Source organism: Ambystoma mexicanum, chromosome 10 (assembly GCF_040938575.1).
Source record: "Ambystoma mexicanum isolate Mex_15411 chromosome 10, UKY_AmexF1_1, whole genome shotgun sequence".
Lineage (NCBI taxonomy): Eukaryota > Metazoa > Chordata > Amphibia > Caudata > Ambystomatidae > Ambystoma > Ambystoma mexicanum.
Window position 1 is genome coordinate 65,368,272 of NC_090932.1, and position 20,150 is coordinate 65,388,421.

At 43.7% G+C, this 20,150-nt stretch overlaps 1 protein-coding gene across 4 annotated transcripts in view; it reads left to right on the plus strand.

Moving 5' to 3' along the window:
- Window positions 1-20,150, plus strand: part of LOC138491152 (uncharacterized) — a 648,478-nt gene that overhangs the window by 458,466 nt on the left and 169,862 nt on the right. For all 4 annotated transcript variants that reach the window (XM_069617509.1, XM_069617512.1, XM_069617510.1 and 1 more), the window contains one exon: window positions 3,236-3,414. In XM_069617509.1, the coding sequence (XP_069473610.1) occupies window positions 3,236-3,414 (179 nt within the window). The remainder of the gene's footprint in view (window positions 1-3,235; window positions 3,415-20,150) is intronic.

A 20,150-nucleotide genomic window follows, 5' to 3' on the forward strand; every position in this document is an offset into this window, starting at 1 on the left:
CAACCATCTGGAAATCAACAAGAACAAGACAAAAATCTTGTCCCTAGGAAAGGGGAAAGCAAGATCAGAAAAATTCAACTGGCAGCTTGATGGTGCAACAATTGAAAAGGTAACAGAATTCAAATACCTTGGAGTCATGTTAGATAGCTCACAACAGGAGAGGGTTATGCAAAACACCCTGCAAAAGAAAATGAGAAGCCTAACATCTCAGGCACAAGCAGTTGATAAAAAGTTCAGTTGTTTTTCACTAGTGTCTGTCATAAACTTTTAGAAAAAGCGAAAGTTGTACCATCTATTTGCTACGGAGTGGAAGCTATGCCAAACTTGCCCAAAAATATCTGGAAATCACTTGAAAGCAACTTTTGGAGAAAAGCACCCAACCTGCCAAATTCGACTCCAATGGCGTGAACTGAGCCAGCTGTCACTGGAGGTAGTGGTAGAGCAAAACGCTATGATGTTATACAGAAAACCTCTGCTGGAGAACCGTCCAAAGCTACTCGAGGCTATTAATGAGGAGCTGAGGGGAAGACTGCATTCTTCTAAACCAGTGGGAATAAGAACAAGAGGCAAAATTGTCTAGAATCCAATGTTCGAAAAAAGAACTGATCGAAAATCCAACAAAGATCCAAAAGAAAATGAACACATTGGACTGGATTGCAACGTGTGACCAAGCTGCAACATACAAACTGGTCGCACATCTCCCGCCACAGGCACAGAAACTTCATGAACTACTAGGCTTTGTGGCCAAATATCAAAATAGAAAGCAGAGAAATACTTTTCAGAGAGCCCGATTGAATCTCCTCCACACTAGTGAAATTCTAGGAATCAGAGGCCTCTCAACATGGAATAAATGCACATTTTGCAAAAATCCGAATGAGGTTGAGACAATGAGACACCTACTACTATCATGTCCAGGGGTTGAAAACATCAGGAAATCCTATCTGAAAAACATTCTAGCCTCAGCTCTCATCTTCAAAGAAGATATCTGGTGGACGAGGCTGATTGGAGGTGAGAAGACAGCGTGGGTGACGGCTACGGCAAAAATTATGGAACTGATTTTACTAACTACGACTACAGACAAAGAAAATCAAAACGAGACAGCGATACAAGTAAACGTCAAGTGATTCATCTTCTAAAAACCATAAACCATATTGGTTAAACCAAGAATAAAAAAAAAAGAAAAAAAAATGATAAAGTTATTGCAATTTATATAAATACAAAAATAGGATATTTAGCTGCATTAGTAATTTAATTGAAATTATACAATAATAAGTAATTGACAAACAGAGCTGGTTTCTTTCAGGTGGCAAAACTTTTGAATTTGGGAATTTTAGGCAAAAAAGAGATTCTGTTATCCGGGGCACTCTTTTCAGAAAGATGCTCTTTAACTGACCTGCTGATCATTCCCTCATAGGACCAATAAGAAATGTGTTCACCTAATTCTTGTTGATGTGGATTACTCTTTTCTTTCTTTTTGTTCTATTTTTTCTCCTTGCATATGCATGTGTCTTTGTGTGCGGGTGTGTGTGTGTGTGGGGGGGGTGTGTGTATTTGTGCATGCCTATTCATCGTCAACTTCATTTGCTGTTCAGGCTTCTATAGTGCCTATGACTAACATTTACACTCTGTGTTTGTGTTTAGCACCCATTATCTCACCATTTGCTTTTTACAGTGGATTCCCTACTGCACTTTTGCCACAAAATACAGTTCAGCTCCATCCCACATATCCCTGTTAGCCCGCTACCACAACCCTTACCGCTGTTGAATCTATATGCCCATCCTCAAACCAAGCCTCTTGATTTAACAGCCAGCAAGTTTTACCTCTGAATATTCTGCACTGAAAAAAAAGCACAATGAACATGCATCAGTTAAATACCCCTGACGAAGAATGCATGATAGACATAATAGAATGATGCTGTTAGTCTTTTTGGTGCATACCACACATTGCCCCTTCTAAAGTAGTTTTTCAGAATTGAAAGCTAGGCTTCAAATGGATCCCTAAGAGAGGGCTTTTACATCTCTAGCCAGTTCATGTTAAACAATTATTTATTAATGTGAGATTTAATTTAAATGACAAATACTGCCATTTATGATATATAGTATGCCATTTTCTTTGGGAGTGAACAGACTGATCGGTATTTTGCAAAAGGACCCACTCTGCGGCAAAGAGTCTTACCTACTATACATTTGGGACTTGCTTTATTATAGTCGCGCCTTGAAACACTTGTGTATAGGCACTTTACAAATGCCATATCATATCATATCATATCATAGGACTGGAGAAGATGTTGCCTTTAGGAGGAGGCTTCTGGACTCTTAGGATATGACTCTTTTCAAGCTCTGGTGCTTCCCACAAATGAATGTCTTATGTCTCAGTGGTGAAAAAGAGGGAAGGTGTGTCTATATGTTCTGTCAGATCCAAGAAGACTGATAGAGGAACCCTTCTCTTTGTATAGTTGCCCGACATATGCTAACTGTGTAGTCACTATGGTATACTCAAGAGACCAGAACACAATAACCATTGCAGAAAGACATGGACATCAGTCAAAAGCTGGATCCTACCACCTAAGCCTGCTTCAATTGGCCAAAAACAATACCATAGGGTGGAGCCCTGACATATGCATGCTGTCCTCAATTCAATTTTTGTATTGTTTTAAACTTTAGTTTACGTATGTTAAGAATGTTTAGTGATCACAATCGCAGCTTACTACAAGGATTGGCAGACAACAAGGAATTTTAGCAGGCGAGACATTTCAGACAGGGTGAGCTTGGATCCAGCTCCCTTTTGTAGCACTTATATACTACACAAGTCCTGAAACCTGCTTTAAACAAATATCTGCATTACTGTAGTGGTCCCAGTCTAACAGAAATATACAAAGCAAATCAACCGAAAGAAGAGCAAAGGCGATGCACAAAAACAAGGTTGAAGGTAAGGACTCGAAGACGCAGAGAGGCAAAGGGGAACCCCACACATGATGAGGTGTATGAAAGCCTGCATCAGGTTGTAGTACTAGCCTCAAAGTGATGGAGCACTAAACATGTTGTGTAGGGGAAAATGTGGGATCTAAGCAATGATGCTCCTTCATCTCAATAATTATCAAACATTGTTGTTAACGATGCCATGCAGAATTGGGTGAGAGAGTCATGCAGGTTGGAAACACTGGGCCACATGTAATCTGCATCAAAGAGTGTGTGAATTACAATTAAAAGACACATGTATTTCTCCTTTTGACAGGTGTGTTCCGTTTGCTATTTTTGTACCCTACGGAGAATGCTGTGAGTACCTGGCCGTGGACTTCAACGCTTTCGTTGGTATCTTATTTGGAGCCCTGATCTTCCTTACACTCCTGATGTTTTGCTTATGGATTGGTGTTCATTGCTGTCGGACAGGGAAGCATCCCATGCTACTAGCAGGTAGGATATAGTTCTTCTGTAAACACACTTCTATATCAGGGTGTGGTGGGTCTTTTTAAGATCATGGTTTCATCATAGTGTCTATGACTTGGCAGTATGCCCATTCAAGCAGAGTGCTTATGAGTCTTCTTAAGATCACACCTCTGCTCTGTATTTTGCAATGCTTTGTAATGTCTCTAACATGTCTCCTACACTGACCATGGTTAATAGGTTTCTTATCACTCTAAACGATTCATTGGATATATTCTGCTCCAGCGGTGATGTATTAGCACCTAACCCCTAAAAAACGTGTGGAAATGTGGAAGAAAATAGAATTTCCCTAAATAACTGAGCCAGGAATCAGGGATGTAATTTGGGGGTCACTAGTGGATGCAAATGTCACCCTAGGACACCCCCATGTGACCCCTGGCACTGCCTCTATGACCCCTTGGGCAGGGCTTGGATTTCAAAAGGAAATAATTTATTTTTGAAGTCACTCTGACTCCTGTGCTCTGCTACACATGACAGGAACCAGAGCGGGTTCCTTGCGTGCATGCTGGAGCATGGGAACCAGAGCTGGTTCCTTGTGTGCATGCTGGAGCATGGGAACCAGAGCTGGTTCCTTGCGTGCATGCTGGAGCATGGGAGCCAGAGCTGGTTCCTTGCGTGCATGCTGGAGCATGGGAGCCAGAGCCATCCCTGCACAGGCGGAGCAACGGATTCTGGAAGATAAGGACATTCTTTTTATGTAAAAGTGTATGTGAGAGTGTATGTGTTTGCATCTGTGTATATTATGTAATGTACGTGTGTGTATATATAATGTAATGTGTGTGAATGAGTGCACAGTGTTTGGCTGGTTGGGTGTGCTTGTGTGAGTGAATGGTGAATGAGTGCATGTGTAAATGAGCAAGTGGTGTGTGAACCTGTGTGCTTGTGTTAAATACCTGGATTACTTACCAGTAATCTGTATTACTCCTAGCCCCACTCTTCTTCGTCCAAATACTTGACTATGAAGCACCTTGCCTCATACATACATAATGGATGAGGAATAGTGATATTGAGGAAATACTGGGCCAAGGAGTAGATTTATGGGGTTGGAAGAGGAGAGTGGTAGGGAGAGGGGATGTGTGGGAAGGGTGGGGCAGGAGATGGGTCTGCTAATACATAAAGGTCATCAATGATAAAGCATGCATGATATATATCAGTGGCTAGACTGGCATTTTGGTTCAGCCAGTCCAGTAATTTGGACATTTTTACTGGGCATCTATAATAAAGTAAGCATGATAAGTATTAATACCTGTCTAGCTTGGCATTTGGGTGCATCCAGTACAGCCTTTTCTTACTGTGTCATGGCATGTTTCTGGGCATATATCATGAATTAAGCATCATAAGTGTTATTGCATGGCTAGACTAGCATTTTGGTGTGGTTGCAGTTAGTCTAGCAATGTCTTGCTGTGGCTTGACATTTTGTACTGGGCATCATAAAGCAATCATGATAAGTGTAATTACCTGGCTAGACTGGCATTTGGGTCCAGTCAGTTTAGCCTTTCCTTTCTGTGGCATGGTATATTTTCCTGGGCATCTATGATAAAGTAAGCATGATAAGTGTCACTGTGTGGTTAGATTGGCATTTTTAATGCAACCCATCTAGGTATTTTTTACTGTGGCATTTTTTTGTGTGCACCACCAAGGCTACAGCAAATACGATAAGTGTTAGTATGTGTCTAGCCTACATTGCACATTCAGTTTTGACATGCTGTCTTATTGTGGCATTGCATTTTTAATAGGAAAGTTGTAAGATAGCTGAGCAGGTTGAACACTCACTGCTGCACTCTATGCGTGATCTGCAGGTTGCATGTTCAAATCAGTGCAAGGCCAACTCATCCTTTCTTTTTTCTGAGGTTGTTAAATGCGTACCAACTTCGGTTGTAATGATCAATGTCTTTATGTATGTGATATGTAAAGTTCATTTGTCAAAAGCACAATATAAATAACAATAAATAAATAACTGTAACATCTGTCATGATCCAGAAGAAATCACAGAAGCTACTGGCCCCTTGGCATTCTACTAAACATACATGGAAAGTGGGATGAATGTTCAGATGAGTCTGTAACTTTAGTCTCACAGCTACTGGAGAAAACTCCTTTTCAATGTCAAAAGGGCCCTGAAAGCATGGCCTAAATGTGTTTGTACTCTTAAGCCTGATATAATGTGAGTATTACCACACCAAGATTCCTGCTTCATACTTGTGAACTGGCCTACGAGCATGATCAGCAAAGCTTTTATAGGAACTTTTACTCTGCTGTAAGGCAAACACTGTAATTTCAAGATTATCCATTATGAGCTGAATTCTTCTGTTAATGTCTGGGTTATAAGTGTCTTCAGTTATAACCTCCCGCAGGAAACGTAGATGATAGCCCAGATTACAGTAAAATGGGAACATGGTGATAGACTCTTTCTGAGAGTTATTATAGCTAAATTCTGCTAACCATAAATCTACCCAACTCTTGAAGGTAACATTTCAAGTATTTTTCAAGCTCTTCATTCACCAGTTCCGTTTGACCATTTGATTGGGGATGGTAACCACAAGTGAATACTGTCAGTCAGAGATATCAGGGGTCATACGGGAATCGTCAGGCTAAGATCTAGGATACACAGAGTCAGTAGGGTGCAAAGGTTGGTGAGTTGTGGAATTATGTGCAATTCAAAATGGTTATCTTATTTCCTTCATGCCTTTACTCAGAGATCAGCAGAGGTGAGCACTCAAAATGGTGGATTGGGCTCGAACCCAAGCCTAAATGGTGGATTCCCTCAGCAGTGATCAAATTCAGAATGTTGAGGACAGATTGTCTTGGCAGACAATTCTAAAGTGCCTTTCACCGTTTCACTTATTGTTTACAGTCATGTTTTGTTTAGCTCCCTTTAGGCCCACCCTTTTTGTCATTTGAAGTCTGAAGAAGGAGCAAGTTTGAAGAGATCAGCTGTCTACAATAAACTGGTGGGAGAGCAGCTTTTTGGCGAGCTAACTGCAAATTAAATTTTAAACTGTCAAGACTTTGAACAGTGTGACTAGTCAGGGAAAGCAGCGCTTGAGGAAATAAGTACTTTCTATGTTGCTAGCAGTATCGCCGCTTATGTTGTTTCCTGAACTGTTCCGCTTATGTTGGAAAAGCATTCTGTGTAAACGCGACCTTTCACGTAAGGTTTATTTTTCTCTGTTTGGAAGTCGTGCATGCATTTTTGCATTATATTAAAGGGTGACTGGAGTGTCGCCATACTACGCAACTCCTATCTAAGGTTGCATGCGAAGGTGAAGCAACAAGCGTTTAATTAAACGTGTTTGTAAATAAATGAAAGGAAAGCCAGTACCTGGATGAGGTGCATATGAAGAAAGTTACAGATTGTCTAGCAAGCGCACCATGAAGCAATATATTTCTGAAAGCCTTGAATAAAAAAAGAAGCTTCTAGTGACGCATTACGTGCAATCAAAAGGCCGGCGGCCATCTTGTTTGGGCTTTGGGACATGTAGTCGGAGATGCGCATCTTAGGTAGTTAGTAGTCTTTTGTCAGGAAATAAACAGTATTTTTCCTTTTAAGTTTCTTTTTTAAATTAAATACTTTCAGTTCGAAGAGAGGCAGTAGGTAGCAAGCAGTGAGGCAGTTAAAGGTTATTCCACAAAGCAGCACATTTAAACTAAACCCTTCTTTGGAAACTGGTGAGATGTTCTAAGTTCTTAAACTTTATAAGGAATACAAATTTGCCCGGAAGGTTAAAGGTGAAATCTGAAGAAAAGCAGTAGAGCTAAACAAATCTAGAATTTGAAAATACAGTTAAAGCAGAACAAAAATAATAATTTCCTCCAAGCTTGCGGAAGAGGAGTCACTGGTATATTACTGTTCTAGGAGTAGAATTGGAAGTGTTCATTTTGAATGTTATGTGCTGTTATGTTTTAACACACTTTAATTCCTATGCAGGGCGTAAGTAAGAAGCAAAAAGAGCTCCTGTGTCGTTTACTGTTTTGTCCCATTCCCCTTCCCCCAAATCTGATCTGATCCACACTGTAAATCACAAGTGGGGCACAGAACAGCTGGAGAGGGATTGCAGGGTTCAGCAGCTCCTATGGAAGGCGAACCAGGAACCGGAATCTCAAGTGATTTTTATGAATCTCTGTACAGCACTTTGGATTAAAGCGCTTTATAAATCCCCAATAAAATACAGATAAAAAATACAAAATTCCCAACACCCTACACAGAGCCTGCCAACATTTTAAAACTAATTGAGTTCCATGATCTGATATCAACTGATTTGGAAGACCATGCAATTGGACGACGTTCTGTAAGAAGTTCTGGCCATATTTACTGCTGTAAGTGGTCCCTTGATCAGAATAAAATGTCCTGCTTTCGTGAGAAAATCCACAATCACTAGGACAGCAGAACAACCCTTATCCTTGGATAGATCTACAATGAAGTCCATAGACAAGGTATGCCCTGGCTGTGGGGGAATGGGTAACGGATTCAACTCCCCTGCAGCTTTTCCCATCTCCGACTTGTTCCAAGCATACACCTCACATGTCTTGACATAGTTTGATACATCTGCTTGCATCATCCCCGAGCACGCCTTCTGCCGCAACAACTCCATGTGTTCTGATACCCTGGATCACCCGCCAACTCAGAGTCATGACACTCCTTTAACACTGAGATGAGAAGTTTCTCTGACGGACGATATAGCTTACTCTCATGAGAAGGAATACCATCTCGAACTTGGCGTACTGGATCCTTTCCAGCCCATAGATGCATGTCTTCAAGTAACATATGCAAATGATTTTTTTGCAACAACCCCTCAGTTGAATTAATTCCTCCCTCAATGAAATGATCAGCAAAGATGAGAGCTTTACTGGTATCCAACCTTATATGTTCGCTTCCTGGAACATGATGTGAGAGAGCGGCAGCTTTGCCGTTCTGCCTCCCTGGCTTAAAAATGATTACAAAGTCATAATCTGCAAAAATAGGGAGCACCACAGTTGGCGAGGATTCAAGGTTTTCACAGTTTTCCAAAACAACACATTTCTGTGATCTGTTAGTACAGTCACTGTGTGGCGAGACCCAAACAAATTGGGCTTCCATTCCTGGAAAGCAGATGAATCGCATACAGCTCTTGGTCTGAAATTGTAAGATTAATTTCAGCAGGAGACAGTTTCTTTGAAAATAAAGCTACTGTTATGTTATGTTATGTTACTTTGCATTTATATAGCGCCTTATGTACCATTGGTATGGTCTCATGGCGCTGGTAGGTTGAACGCCCTCAGGAACCAAAGTTCAGGTCAGTAGAGAGAATAGAGAGAGCCAAAGGTCGGTGCGAGCACCAGATATGTGTGCAGCTGGTGTGGCTAGTGATAGCTGCTTCTTAGCTGTAGGTGTGGAGGCTGAGAGATCAAGAGTATGTGTTCGTACTGGCAGGTTGTTATCCAGACCGATTTGGCTGCGTTAGGCCTGAGGAGAAACGCCTAGGCTGGAGGGTGCGTACCAGCAGTGTTTAGTTAGGGTGATGGGTAGTATGAGGCAAATGATGGTATGAGAACAGCTATACCGAATGGTGTCATAGTATCGCTGTGTTCTATTTGAGTGGATGAAGTTGACCATCAGGATGCCGCTGCAATAACACTGCCCCAATGCTAAATTTGAGGCATCGACTTACAGAAAGGATGATTGTCGAACATCTGGATGCAGTAGAATTGGTTGTGAGATGAATTTTCCCTTTAAAACCTGAAAAGGTTGATTAGCTTCTTGGGACCAGACAAACTTTGCACCTTTCTGCAACAATCTGGTGAACTGTGAAAACCCTTAAATAAATTGATGATAAAAATGTGCAAAACACAAGAAGCTCTGGAAATCCTTTTCGCAAGTAGGAGCTTGCTAATCTCTAACTGATTGAACCTTTCATGTGTCCATTTCCAATCCTTGTGAAGAGATCATGAACCCCAGAACCACAATGCTATCAGTATGAAATAGGCTTTTTTCCAGCTTGGCAAACAAGTGATTTTCACATAAGTGCTGCAAAACCCATTTGACATGCTGTTGGTGTTCTTCTTCGTTTTGGGAATAAATCAAAATAACATTGATAAATGCCACAACAAAAACATCTAGGAAGTCTCTAACAACCTTGTTTATAAAAAATTGAAATGCTGCCGGGGCATTGCACAATCCGAATGGCATCACTTGATATTCATATAATACAAATCAGGTTGCGAACGCAGTATTCCAATAGCACAGCGAGTGGAGTGCTTGCTTTGACATCTGTGCAGAGCCTGCTGACACAGGCTCGACTCCCGGCAAGGCCAAACTCAGCCTTTCATCCTTCTGAGGTCGATAAAAGAGCACCACATACCATGGGTATTAATAAGCAGCGCTCAGATACCTGATGGTTTGTAGCGCTATATAAATGATAAATTATTATTAGTATTCCATTCATCACCTGCTCTCACGTGAACAAGATGGTAAGTGCGTCAAAGGTCAAGTTTGGTGAATATTGGTTCCCCTGGAATTTACTCTAACATGACAGAAATTAATGAAAGTTGATATTTCTTCTTTACTGTAATCTTGTTCAGCTACTGATAATCAATGCAGGTTTGCAGTGTTCCTTCCTTCTACGGTACAAAGAACAGGGGAGAAGCTGCAGGTGATTGAGAATGCAGGATGAATCCCTTGGCCACATTTTCTTCAGTGTATTCCTTCAAATATTGGTTTTCTTTTTCTGTCTGGGTGTAACTCAGTTCTACAATTTTGCAGTCGTAGAATCTGTGTGAAGGTAATTCCTCTGCAATGTTCTTGTATCAGGGGTAGCTTTGTAGAACTCACCAATAAATTACAAAAATAGTCTAAAAGGAGTGATTGAGGGTGCAAGAAGTAATGCAATTTTATGCAGAACCCCAGACGCAGCTGGGACAGCAAATTTAAACAGATTGTGGAACAGAACTGCATGAAAGGGTGCTGTCAAAGAAACACCCCTACACTAAGAACTTTTATTGAAAAAAAAATAATTAGCATTTGCGATCGTGCAACATGAAAAAATCTCCCCACACAAGTTTGAGTGGACCTTGCACTTGTTCCCATATAGAAAAGCATACATTACAAGCAATGATTGGGATCGCAGACGTTCCCACATGGCCCTCAATTATACCCTGTGATGTCACAATCCACCCCCAATTCCCACATCACAAAATTAAGTCATTGTAACATTTGAAACGACCAGCAGAACTTTAATAATTTGCCCTGGTCGCCTCATCCTGATTCTCACCATGTCACCATCAGAGACTTGAACCATGGACATACTGCTCCACAAATGTTTCATATCGGGGACACACTAACCCTTTTCCCAGGGAAAACATTGTATGGGGCGATTTGAAACTGCTGTGGTTCTTGCGGGCTTCTTTAGAGAATCGCATTTTCTAAATGATTTTGAATTATAAAATGGTCATGTATCCATTACTTGCTGGCGGAACATGTGAGCTCTAATCTGTTGACCTCAAAAAGTAACTGTCAAGATCTCTGCTTCCAAAAGGCCAGGACTTACCCAACTCCCTTGGAAGCAGACCCATAACCCAGGTTCCGAGTGCCAGCCAATCCCAATTGGGACCTTTTGGACCCTGTCCTGGCACCAGTGGCGCCAGGCTCATAAATATGCCCAGTCCCAGCGCTGCAAGCGCCAGGCTCATAATGCTTGGGTGGATTTACCTGCAGCAGACCATGCTGCTTACTTACCTGCCAGTTGAACCCCTGATCCTCTTCTGTTTGGGACTACTTTTCCTGTTGGGTGGGGCAGGAGCCACTCCCTAGGTTCAGAACACTGGAACTCTTCTGGAAAGCAGGAACTCTTTTCTTACCTAGGCGTGGCTGCGGAAGGAGACACCTAAGCACTACAGGAGGCTATTTAAACCACACCCGATGGATGAATCTTGCTTTGCGTTATTCTGCATCCTCTGCAGCAGAACCCTCATCGTGTCTTCTGCATCTGATCCTGGGCCTAAAGGAAAAAGGCTTACCATCCTGAATCCAGTCTTCAACAACATCTATAAAGACAACAAAGAACAGGTTAGCACTACGGTCTTCAGTGACAGCGCATCTCTTACCTGATCCATCGGCTGTCATCAACGCCTCGCGCAGCATTCCTGCATCTGAAAGACAAAGGCTTACCTACTCTTCACGCGCTCCGGAGGTCATCGCACTGCATTCCGGCATCTGAAAGACAAAAGCTTACCAACTCCTCGCACGCTCCGGAGGCCTTCGGCGCTGCATCCCGCATCTGTAAGACAAAAGAAGGTGCGTTTAAAGACATTGGGTAACGTTAAATACTCATGTGCCATTACTCCATCCACGCCGAACTCAGTGGGCATTCCGGCATCCTTCAGCAGCTCCGAACTGGTACCTGCAAAATAAAAGGACAGTTAGTGCGCATCGTGAAGCAAGCAACAAGCGCTTACTTACGCGCTTCCAGGCGCTTCTATTCCGCATACAGGTCCATCCTCAACTCACTTCAGCCAGTCAACCGCCATCGCCGGAACCCTGCAAAATAAGAGACAGCATTACAAAAGACTTTTAAAGACATTTGAAATATTCGGAACTCACCGTTCGTGAAGTAAACGACGGACAGCAGTCCTCTGAAGTCAAGAGGCCTGCGCTACCTATCCAGTGAAGAAACTGGTTACAGCACCCTGCCCCGAGGCAGATGGAGAGCTCGGCGTTCACTTACCTAAGGTGAGAGCGTTAACCTTTGGGGTTCTACAGTAGAGGAGAAAAGGAAAGAGATAGGGACACCCCAATAACCCCAGTTCATTAATCCCATATTTTCTATCTGCAGACATCTTACTCTTCGAGTCAGGCATACAGTGCACAGAGGTCCAGCCCAAAGAGCCAACCGGGTGGTGCACATCACTTTTGGAGATACGGTAGTCGCCCAGTCAAGACCGGCGCCTCTGCGAGAATCAGGTGAGCGTTAAAGAACGCAAAGCCTACCGCAAAACTCTCGCCCAGGCGCTATGGAAACCTCGGATACCGACCACCTAGCCCGGTTACTTGGGGAACTAAGGGCAGAAGTGCATGCAGCACGTCAGGAAACGAATGCTCTAAGAAGGGAACTAATTATTTCCAAGGAGCGAACAGACGATCTTCCTAGACAATTGCTACAGTCACAAGCCGGACAGACCCCATTACCCGCATCAGGGGCAAATCTTCCTTCAATATCCCCTATGAATCCAGTGCAGATCAACCTACCTGGGAATGTGCCTCTGGGTCCGCCCGAACGATTTTCTGGTGACCCAAAGAGGTTTGCAGTATTTATCAATCAGTGCCGGTTGCATTTTTTATGCCGGCCAGCAGCCTTTCCAACTGATCAAGCTAAAGTAGCTTTTGTGCTTTCGTACCTTAGTGGCAATGCGGCAGACTGGTCGATCCCTCTAGTTAATCAAGATGATCCGGTTCTCCATGATTTTCAAGCCTTTCAGCTTAGTATGGAAAAACTGTTCGCAAGACATTCACAGGGGCAGGCCTTGGACAATGAGCTTCTTTCGTTGCGACAGGGTAATCAAGACCTTTTGGCTTATATTGCATCTTTCAACAGACTAATAGTGGAAACTCAATGGCCTGAGGACAAAAGGATTACGCTGTTTTATAGAGGTCTACGTGGAGAGCTCAAAGACGTTTTAGCCCAAGTAGTGAATCCCCCACAAGACTGTTCAGATTATATAGACTTAGTCGTTCAAATAGATCACAGACTGCAGAACAGGAAGGCCGATCGTTCCAAGTTTGATGCTCGAGTATTTTCCAAACCACCAACTCCTTCCAAAGGAGTGGACTCCGGGGAACCCATGCAAATAGGGGCCCTGAAAGGACCACTAACACAAAAGGAGCGGGAAAGGAGAAAACAGTTGCAATTATGCCTCTATTGCGGAAACTCAGGGCACTTTCTTCGAGACTGTCCGGTGAAACCAGCCAAGAAGGCGGTAGGAGCTGCAGTTACCAAGGTCACAAACTCTGAGCAGGGAAACGACCTCGCCCGACAAGAATAGAGGTCCTCTTGCCGAGCGTTAAAACCAGTTCCGTGACCTCGCATTTCGTGATACCTATGGTCCTCATTAGCCCTGATCATCCAGATCGATTACATGCGATTGAAGCTTACGTCGACAGCGGTGCCATCGGCAATTATGTGGATCAGGAAATGGTTTTGAGGATGAATCTAACTCTTTGTCCCAAGGCTGTAAAGGACGTCATTACTACGGTGGATGGTACGGAGATAGCCTCCGGACCAGTAACGCATACCACTCAAGAAGTGACGCTAGTAAGTCAAGATGGACACCATGAGAAGATCGTGATCGATGTGATCAAGGCCCCTCAGTTCCAGATTATTCTAGGGATACCTTGGTTAGAGAAACACAATCCTCGGATCGATTGGCGAGCAAGAACGATTCAGTTCCCAGAATGTGTCTCTACTTGTCACCCTCCACCTGGTGTTGCTCTAGCAGCAATTTCTTCGGAGACTCCCCAGTTACCTCCCGAATACCTAGAATTCCAAGATGTTTTCCGGAAGGATCAGGCTAACTCTCTACCTCCTCATAGGTCCTATGACTGCCAGATAGACCTGATACCTGGATCTACTCCTCCGTGTAGCAGAATTTATGCCCTCACCGAGCCTGAGAACCTTCACCTCCGACAATACCTGGATCAATAACTAGCGAATGGGTTTATTCGTCCTTCTAAGTCCCCTGCTTCTTCAGCTTTGTTCTTCGTTCCAAAAAAAGAAGGGGACCTTAGAACTTGTATAGATTACCGCGCCCTGAACCAGATCACCGTTAAGAATAGATATCCGTTACCTTTAATCCCTGAACTCCTGGACCAAGTCAGAAGAGCATGCATATATACAAAGCTGGATCTTAGAGGAGCCTACCACTTGGTACGAGTAAAAGAGGGCGATGAATGGAAGACGGCCTTCCGCACCAAGTATGGGCTATTTGAATATCAGGTCATGCCCTTCAGGCTTTGCAATGCCCCGGCCGCCTTTCAATATTTTATGAACGATGTCCTCAGAGAACTCATAGATGTATCTGTTGTCATTTACATTGACGACATCCTCGTTTATTCTTCATCGGAATCTGAACATCGGAAACACGTGAAAATGGTCCTCGAGAGGTTGCGTCAACACAGACTTTTCGCTAAGTTGGAAAAATGTGTTTTCAACGTGACTGAAGTTGAATTCTTGGGATTCATATTATCACCTAGCGGAGTGCGTATGGATTCAAGGAAGGTCGATGCAATTCTCAAATGGCCATCACCATCCTCCGTAAAAGGCGTTCAAAGCATGTTAGGCTTCACCAACTTTTACCGCAGGTTTATCCCCGAATTCTCTCGAATAGTCCAGCCCATCACCGCCTTGTTAAAGAAAAACAAACGTTTTGAATGGTCTACCGAGGCGGAACAAGCTTTCCAGAATTTGAAGACAACATTTATCTCTGCACCAATTCTAAAACATCCTCGCCCCGAACTCCCCTACATCGTTGAAACTGATGCTCCGAGCCTTGCCATGGGGGCAGTTCTATCACAGAAGGACCCAGTAACCAATCAGTTACATCCCGTGGCATTCTGGTCTCGCAAATTCTCGCCTCCTGAGATCAATTACACTATTACTGATAAGGAACTTCTGGCTATCAAGTCTGCCTTTAAGGCTTGGCGGCATTATCTTCTGGGGGCCCGACACACCGTTACTGTGATTACGGATCACCGAAACCTGCAATATTTGAAAACCGCAAAAGCCCAATCCTCTAGACAACTCCGTTGGGCACTATTCTTTGCCGCGTTTGACTTCATAATTACCTATCGACCTGCTACAAAAAACCATAAAGCTGATGCCCTTTCTCGGATGGGAGTGGAGGAACACTTGACCAACCCTAAACCCGTACCTATTATTCCCGAACAAAGAATTCTGGGTGTAATAACCACACAATCCATAGAGGAAATTAAGGATAAAACCAGGCAACTTATAACTCCAGCAGAAATACAGAATTGGCATCTGCAGGGAAAGGACTTTGCAGTAAAGGACAACTTATTGTATTTCCAAGAACGATTATACCTGCCCAGCACAGATTTACAGAAAAAGGTGATCTCTTGTTATCACGAGTCTCTAATGGAAGGACATCCCGGTATGGCCAAAACCTCAGAAAAGATCAAGCGCTACTTCTGGTGGCCGTCTTGGAAAAAAGATATCAGAGACTTTATAATGTCCTGTGGAGTATGCGCCCAAAACAAGAGTCAAAAGGAAAGACCAGCCGGCCTCTTACGCCCTATTGACATCCCACCTCGCCCTTGGCATACGCTTTCTATGGACTTCATCACCGACCTACCTCCATGCTCCGGATACAATACGATCCTGGTAATCGTGGACTTATTCTCCAAGATGGCGCATTTCATTCCACTCAAAGGCTTGCCTACAGCAACAACTCTGGCCCGAGAATTTCTCGAAAACATTGTCCGACTGCACGGTTTTCCTTCAGTGCTAATTTCGGATCGAGGTAGTCAATTTATTTCTCATTTTTGGCGAAGTTGTTGTCGGTCGGCTCAAATTGATGTGAGATTATCGACCAGTCACCACCCTCAAACCGACGGACAAACCGAGAGGACCAATCAACTCTGGAACAGTATTTACGCTGCATGCTGCAACAAACTGAAAAAACTTGGAAAGATATCCTTTGGATTGCCGAATATGCCTACAACAACTCTGTCCACTCAGGAACTGGGAAAACCCCGTTTTTTCTTTTATACGGCTGTCACCCTCGAACCTCAGAGTTGGATCCACCCCAAGATCTTGGAACACCAGCAGTAGACTACCTGCACTCTACAATCACCCAAGCTTTTAAGGAAGCCGTTTCTCACCTTCAAAGAGCTAAGGAACAATACAAGAAAGGAGCAGATCAACACCGGAAGGAAGCCCCCCAATATCAAGTAGGAGATCAAGTCTGGTTATCCACCAAATATCTACCTCTAAAAGGACCACGCACATTCAACCCAAGATACCTTGGTCCCTATTCCATCACTACCATAGTAAACCCAGTAGCGGTCAAGTTGGACTTGCCCCCTCACATGAAGATACATCCGGTCTTCCACGTCTCTCTTTTAAAACCCGTGCAACCTCAAACCCGACTAACTAAATCCCCAAAACCTATCCTAGTTGATGGAGAACTTGAGTTTGAAGTCAAAAGCATCCTGGACTCCAAGATCTCCAAATCTAAGCTATTTTACCTAATTGACTGGAAAGGCTACGGCCCTCAAGAAAGATCCTGGGAACCTGCAGAATATGTCCACGCTCCTCGTCTAATCAAAAGATTTCATCAAACATTTCCTGACAAGCCAAAACCCCCGGGGAAGCCCGGTTTGGGAGGGGCCTTGAGGGGGGGTACTGTCATGATCTCTGCTTCCAAAAGGCCAGGACTTACCCAACTCCCTTGGAAGCAGACCCATAACCCAGGTTCCGAGTGCCAGCCAGTCCCAATTGGGACCTTTTGGACCCTGTCCTGGCGCCAGTGGTTCCAGGCTCATAAATATGCCCAGTCCCAGCGCTGCAAGCGCCGGGCTCATAATGCTTGGGTGGACTTACCTGCAGCAGACCATGCTGCTTGCTTACCTGCCAGTTGAACCCCTGATCCTCTTCTGTTTGGGACTACTTTTCCTGTTGGGTGGGGCAGGAGCCACTCCCTAGGTTCAGAACACTGGAACTCTTCTGGAAAGCAGGAACTCTTTTCTTTCCTAGGCGTGGCTGTGGAAGGAGACACCTAAGCACTACAGGAGGCTATTTAAACCACACCCGATGGATGAATCTTGCTTTGCGTTATTCTGCATCCTCTGCAGCAGAACCCTCATCGTGTCTTCTGCATCTGATCCTGGGCCTAAAGGAAAAAGGCTTACCATCCTGAATCCAGTCTTCAACAACATCTATAAAGACAAGAAAGAACAGGTTAGCACTACGGTCTTCAGTGACAGCGCATCTCTTACCTGATCCATCGGCTGTCATCAACGCCTCGCGCAGCATTCCTGCATCTGAAAGACAAAGGCTTACCTACTCTTCACGCGCTCCGGAGGTCACCGCACTGCATTCCGGCATCTGAAAGACAAAAGCTTACCAACTCCTTGCACGCTCCGGAGGCCTTCGGCGCTGCATCCCGCATCTGTAAGACAAAAGAAGGTGCGTTTAAAGACATTGGGTAACGTTAAATACTCACGTGCCATTACTCCATCCACGCCGAACTCAGTGGGCATTCCGGCATCCTTCAGCAGCTCCGAACTGGTACCTGCAAAATAAAAGGACAGTTAGTGCGCATCGTGAAGCAAGCAACAAGCGCTTACTTACGCGCTTCCAGGCGCTTCTATTCCGCATACAGGTCCATCCTCAACTCACTTCAGCCAGTCAACCGCCATCGCCGGAACCCTGCAAAATAAGAGACAGCATTACAAAAGACTTTTAAAGACATTTGAAATATTCGGAACTCACCGTTCGTGAAGTAAACGACGGACAGCAGTCCTCTGAAGTCAAGAGGCCTGCGCTACCTATCCAGTGAAGAAACTGGTTACAGCACCCTGCCCCGAGGCAGATGGAGAGCTCGGCGTTCACTTACCTAAGGTGAGAGCGTTAACCTTTGGGGTTCTACAGGAGAGGAGAAAAGGAAAGAGATAGGGACACCCCAATAACCCCAGTTCATTAATCCCATATTTTCTATCTGCAGACATCTTACTCTTCGAGTCAGGCATACAGTGCACAGAGGTCCAGCCCAAAGAGCCAACCGGGTGGTGCACATCACTTTTGGAGATACGGTAGTCGCCCAGTCAAGACCGGCGCCTCTGCGAGAATCAGGTGATCGTTAAAGTAACAGCCACTGTGTTCTTCCCGCAGCTCTGCCCTGGGAATGCACACTCTGCACTAATTCACCAGCCTTTATCGTGAACAAAATGCCTTCACACGTTTAAAACTGAAGCAAGCTTTTAGGGCGTATTTACTGCATTTCATTCTACCACGAAGCATGACTATGCTTGCCTGTACCGCAGCATTTATGGATTCATTTTATTAAGCCTTTAATTTCACATATATCAGAAAGCGCCCCCTCCCCTTTTACAGTGATACTCACAGCTGATAAGTGTGTCTCATCATACCGCACTGAACCTGCATTTGTATTAGATTCTCATCAAAAACGTCTGTGAATTCTTTGTAACTGCTTGTTATGATGAATTCAGAGACGTTTTTGATGAGAACATTACAGGGGAATTACCTCCACACAGATCCTACGACTGCGAAATTGATTTTGATCCAGGAGCTACAATCCCATGCAGTATAATTTAAAACCAGTCACAAAAAGAAAACCAATATTTGAAGGTTTCAATATTATCACCAACAACAGGCCCAACTGAATGAGATTCACAACTTCCAGCATCATAGATTAACTCAAGTTCCTTTAGGGAGAATTATCTCGACAGGAATAGGACTCTTTAACCACTGCTCAATACAGAACGTGGAATCAAAAGTCACGGTTCTCCTTTCACAATCTATGGTTGGATTATGATGAGTTAGTCAGGGCATGCCTAACATGATCTTCAACTGGGGAGCATCAATTAACTCAAATACTAACTCTTCCCAATCTTCCCTTGCAATTCTTAAATGTGTGGGGACAGTTTTGTGAGTTATTGGTCCAGAAGACAGCTGTGTGCCATCCAATGCTCTTACCTGCTCTATGAATACTTTAGATTTGATCAAAATGCCCAAGGACCTCACCAACCCCAATTCAGGGTACAACCGGTAGCTTCTGGCCTGGCTTTCACCAATTAGCGCCTCTCTTAAAAATAAGAATATATTTAATGTTATGTGGGGGACGGCCGTCTGGAGAGTATTAGCCACTTTTTGCCCTTTGATCTGCAGAGACACAAACTTCTTTGGACAATGAGAAGAATTCCATATGAAATGCCCGACGTTTGACACAGTAGAGGCATACGTTATTCTTTCTCCTCTTTTCCCTTTCTCAGTGCTCAAAGGAGGATGAGGCTAGGAGGAGGAGGTTGAGATCTCTTCTAAAAAAAACACTACTTCCCCCTTAGGACGATCGCTCTTCACCCAATGTTGTAATTCTGGTACATATCTTCTTTGCTCACACCTTCTCGCACTCTGTCTAAAGTCTAGTTGCATTACCAAATCTATTAACCCTTCACAAGTGACTGACCTATCTATGACCAAGGCTACAGCATCCTTCAGTTCATCCTTCAACCCACGATAAAAAAGAGAGGGTCTCTTTTCTTCTGGCTAACTACTTTCACGTACTAAAGTCTTAAACTGAGAAATGTAACTGGCCAAATCCTTTGATTCCTGCCTGAAATACAACAGTTCTACATCCACCACCTGAGTAACATGCCTACGATCAAACATGAATCTGTACTCAACCTGAAAAAGTTCTAAATCTCCTAAAACGAAACTTTCTTTGGCTACGAAAGGCACAAACCACGCCACTGCATCTCCGGACAAATATCATCAAATGAATGCCACCTTGGCAGCATGCATTGAAAAAGCTTTTTGCCGACATAAAACATGAAACTCACTGTCAGGTTCCCTTATATCTGTCAGTTTCCAGGTAATCAGGGTCAGGTACTGGAGTCATGATTCAAGGTTTGTAGCGGTTTGTTTGCACTGGTGAAAATTACTTTAATTACTGTAGCAGACATCTAGTTCTGTCCCTATCCA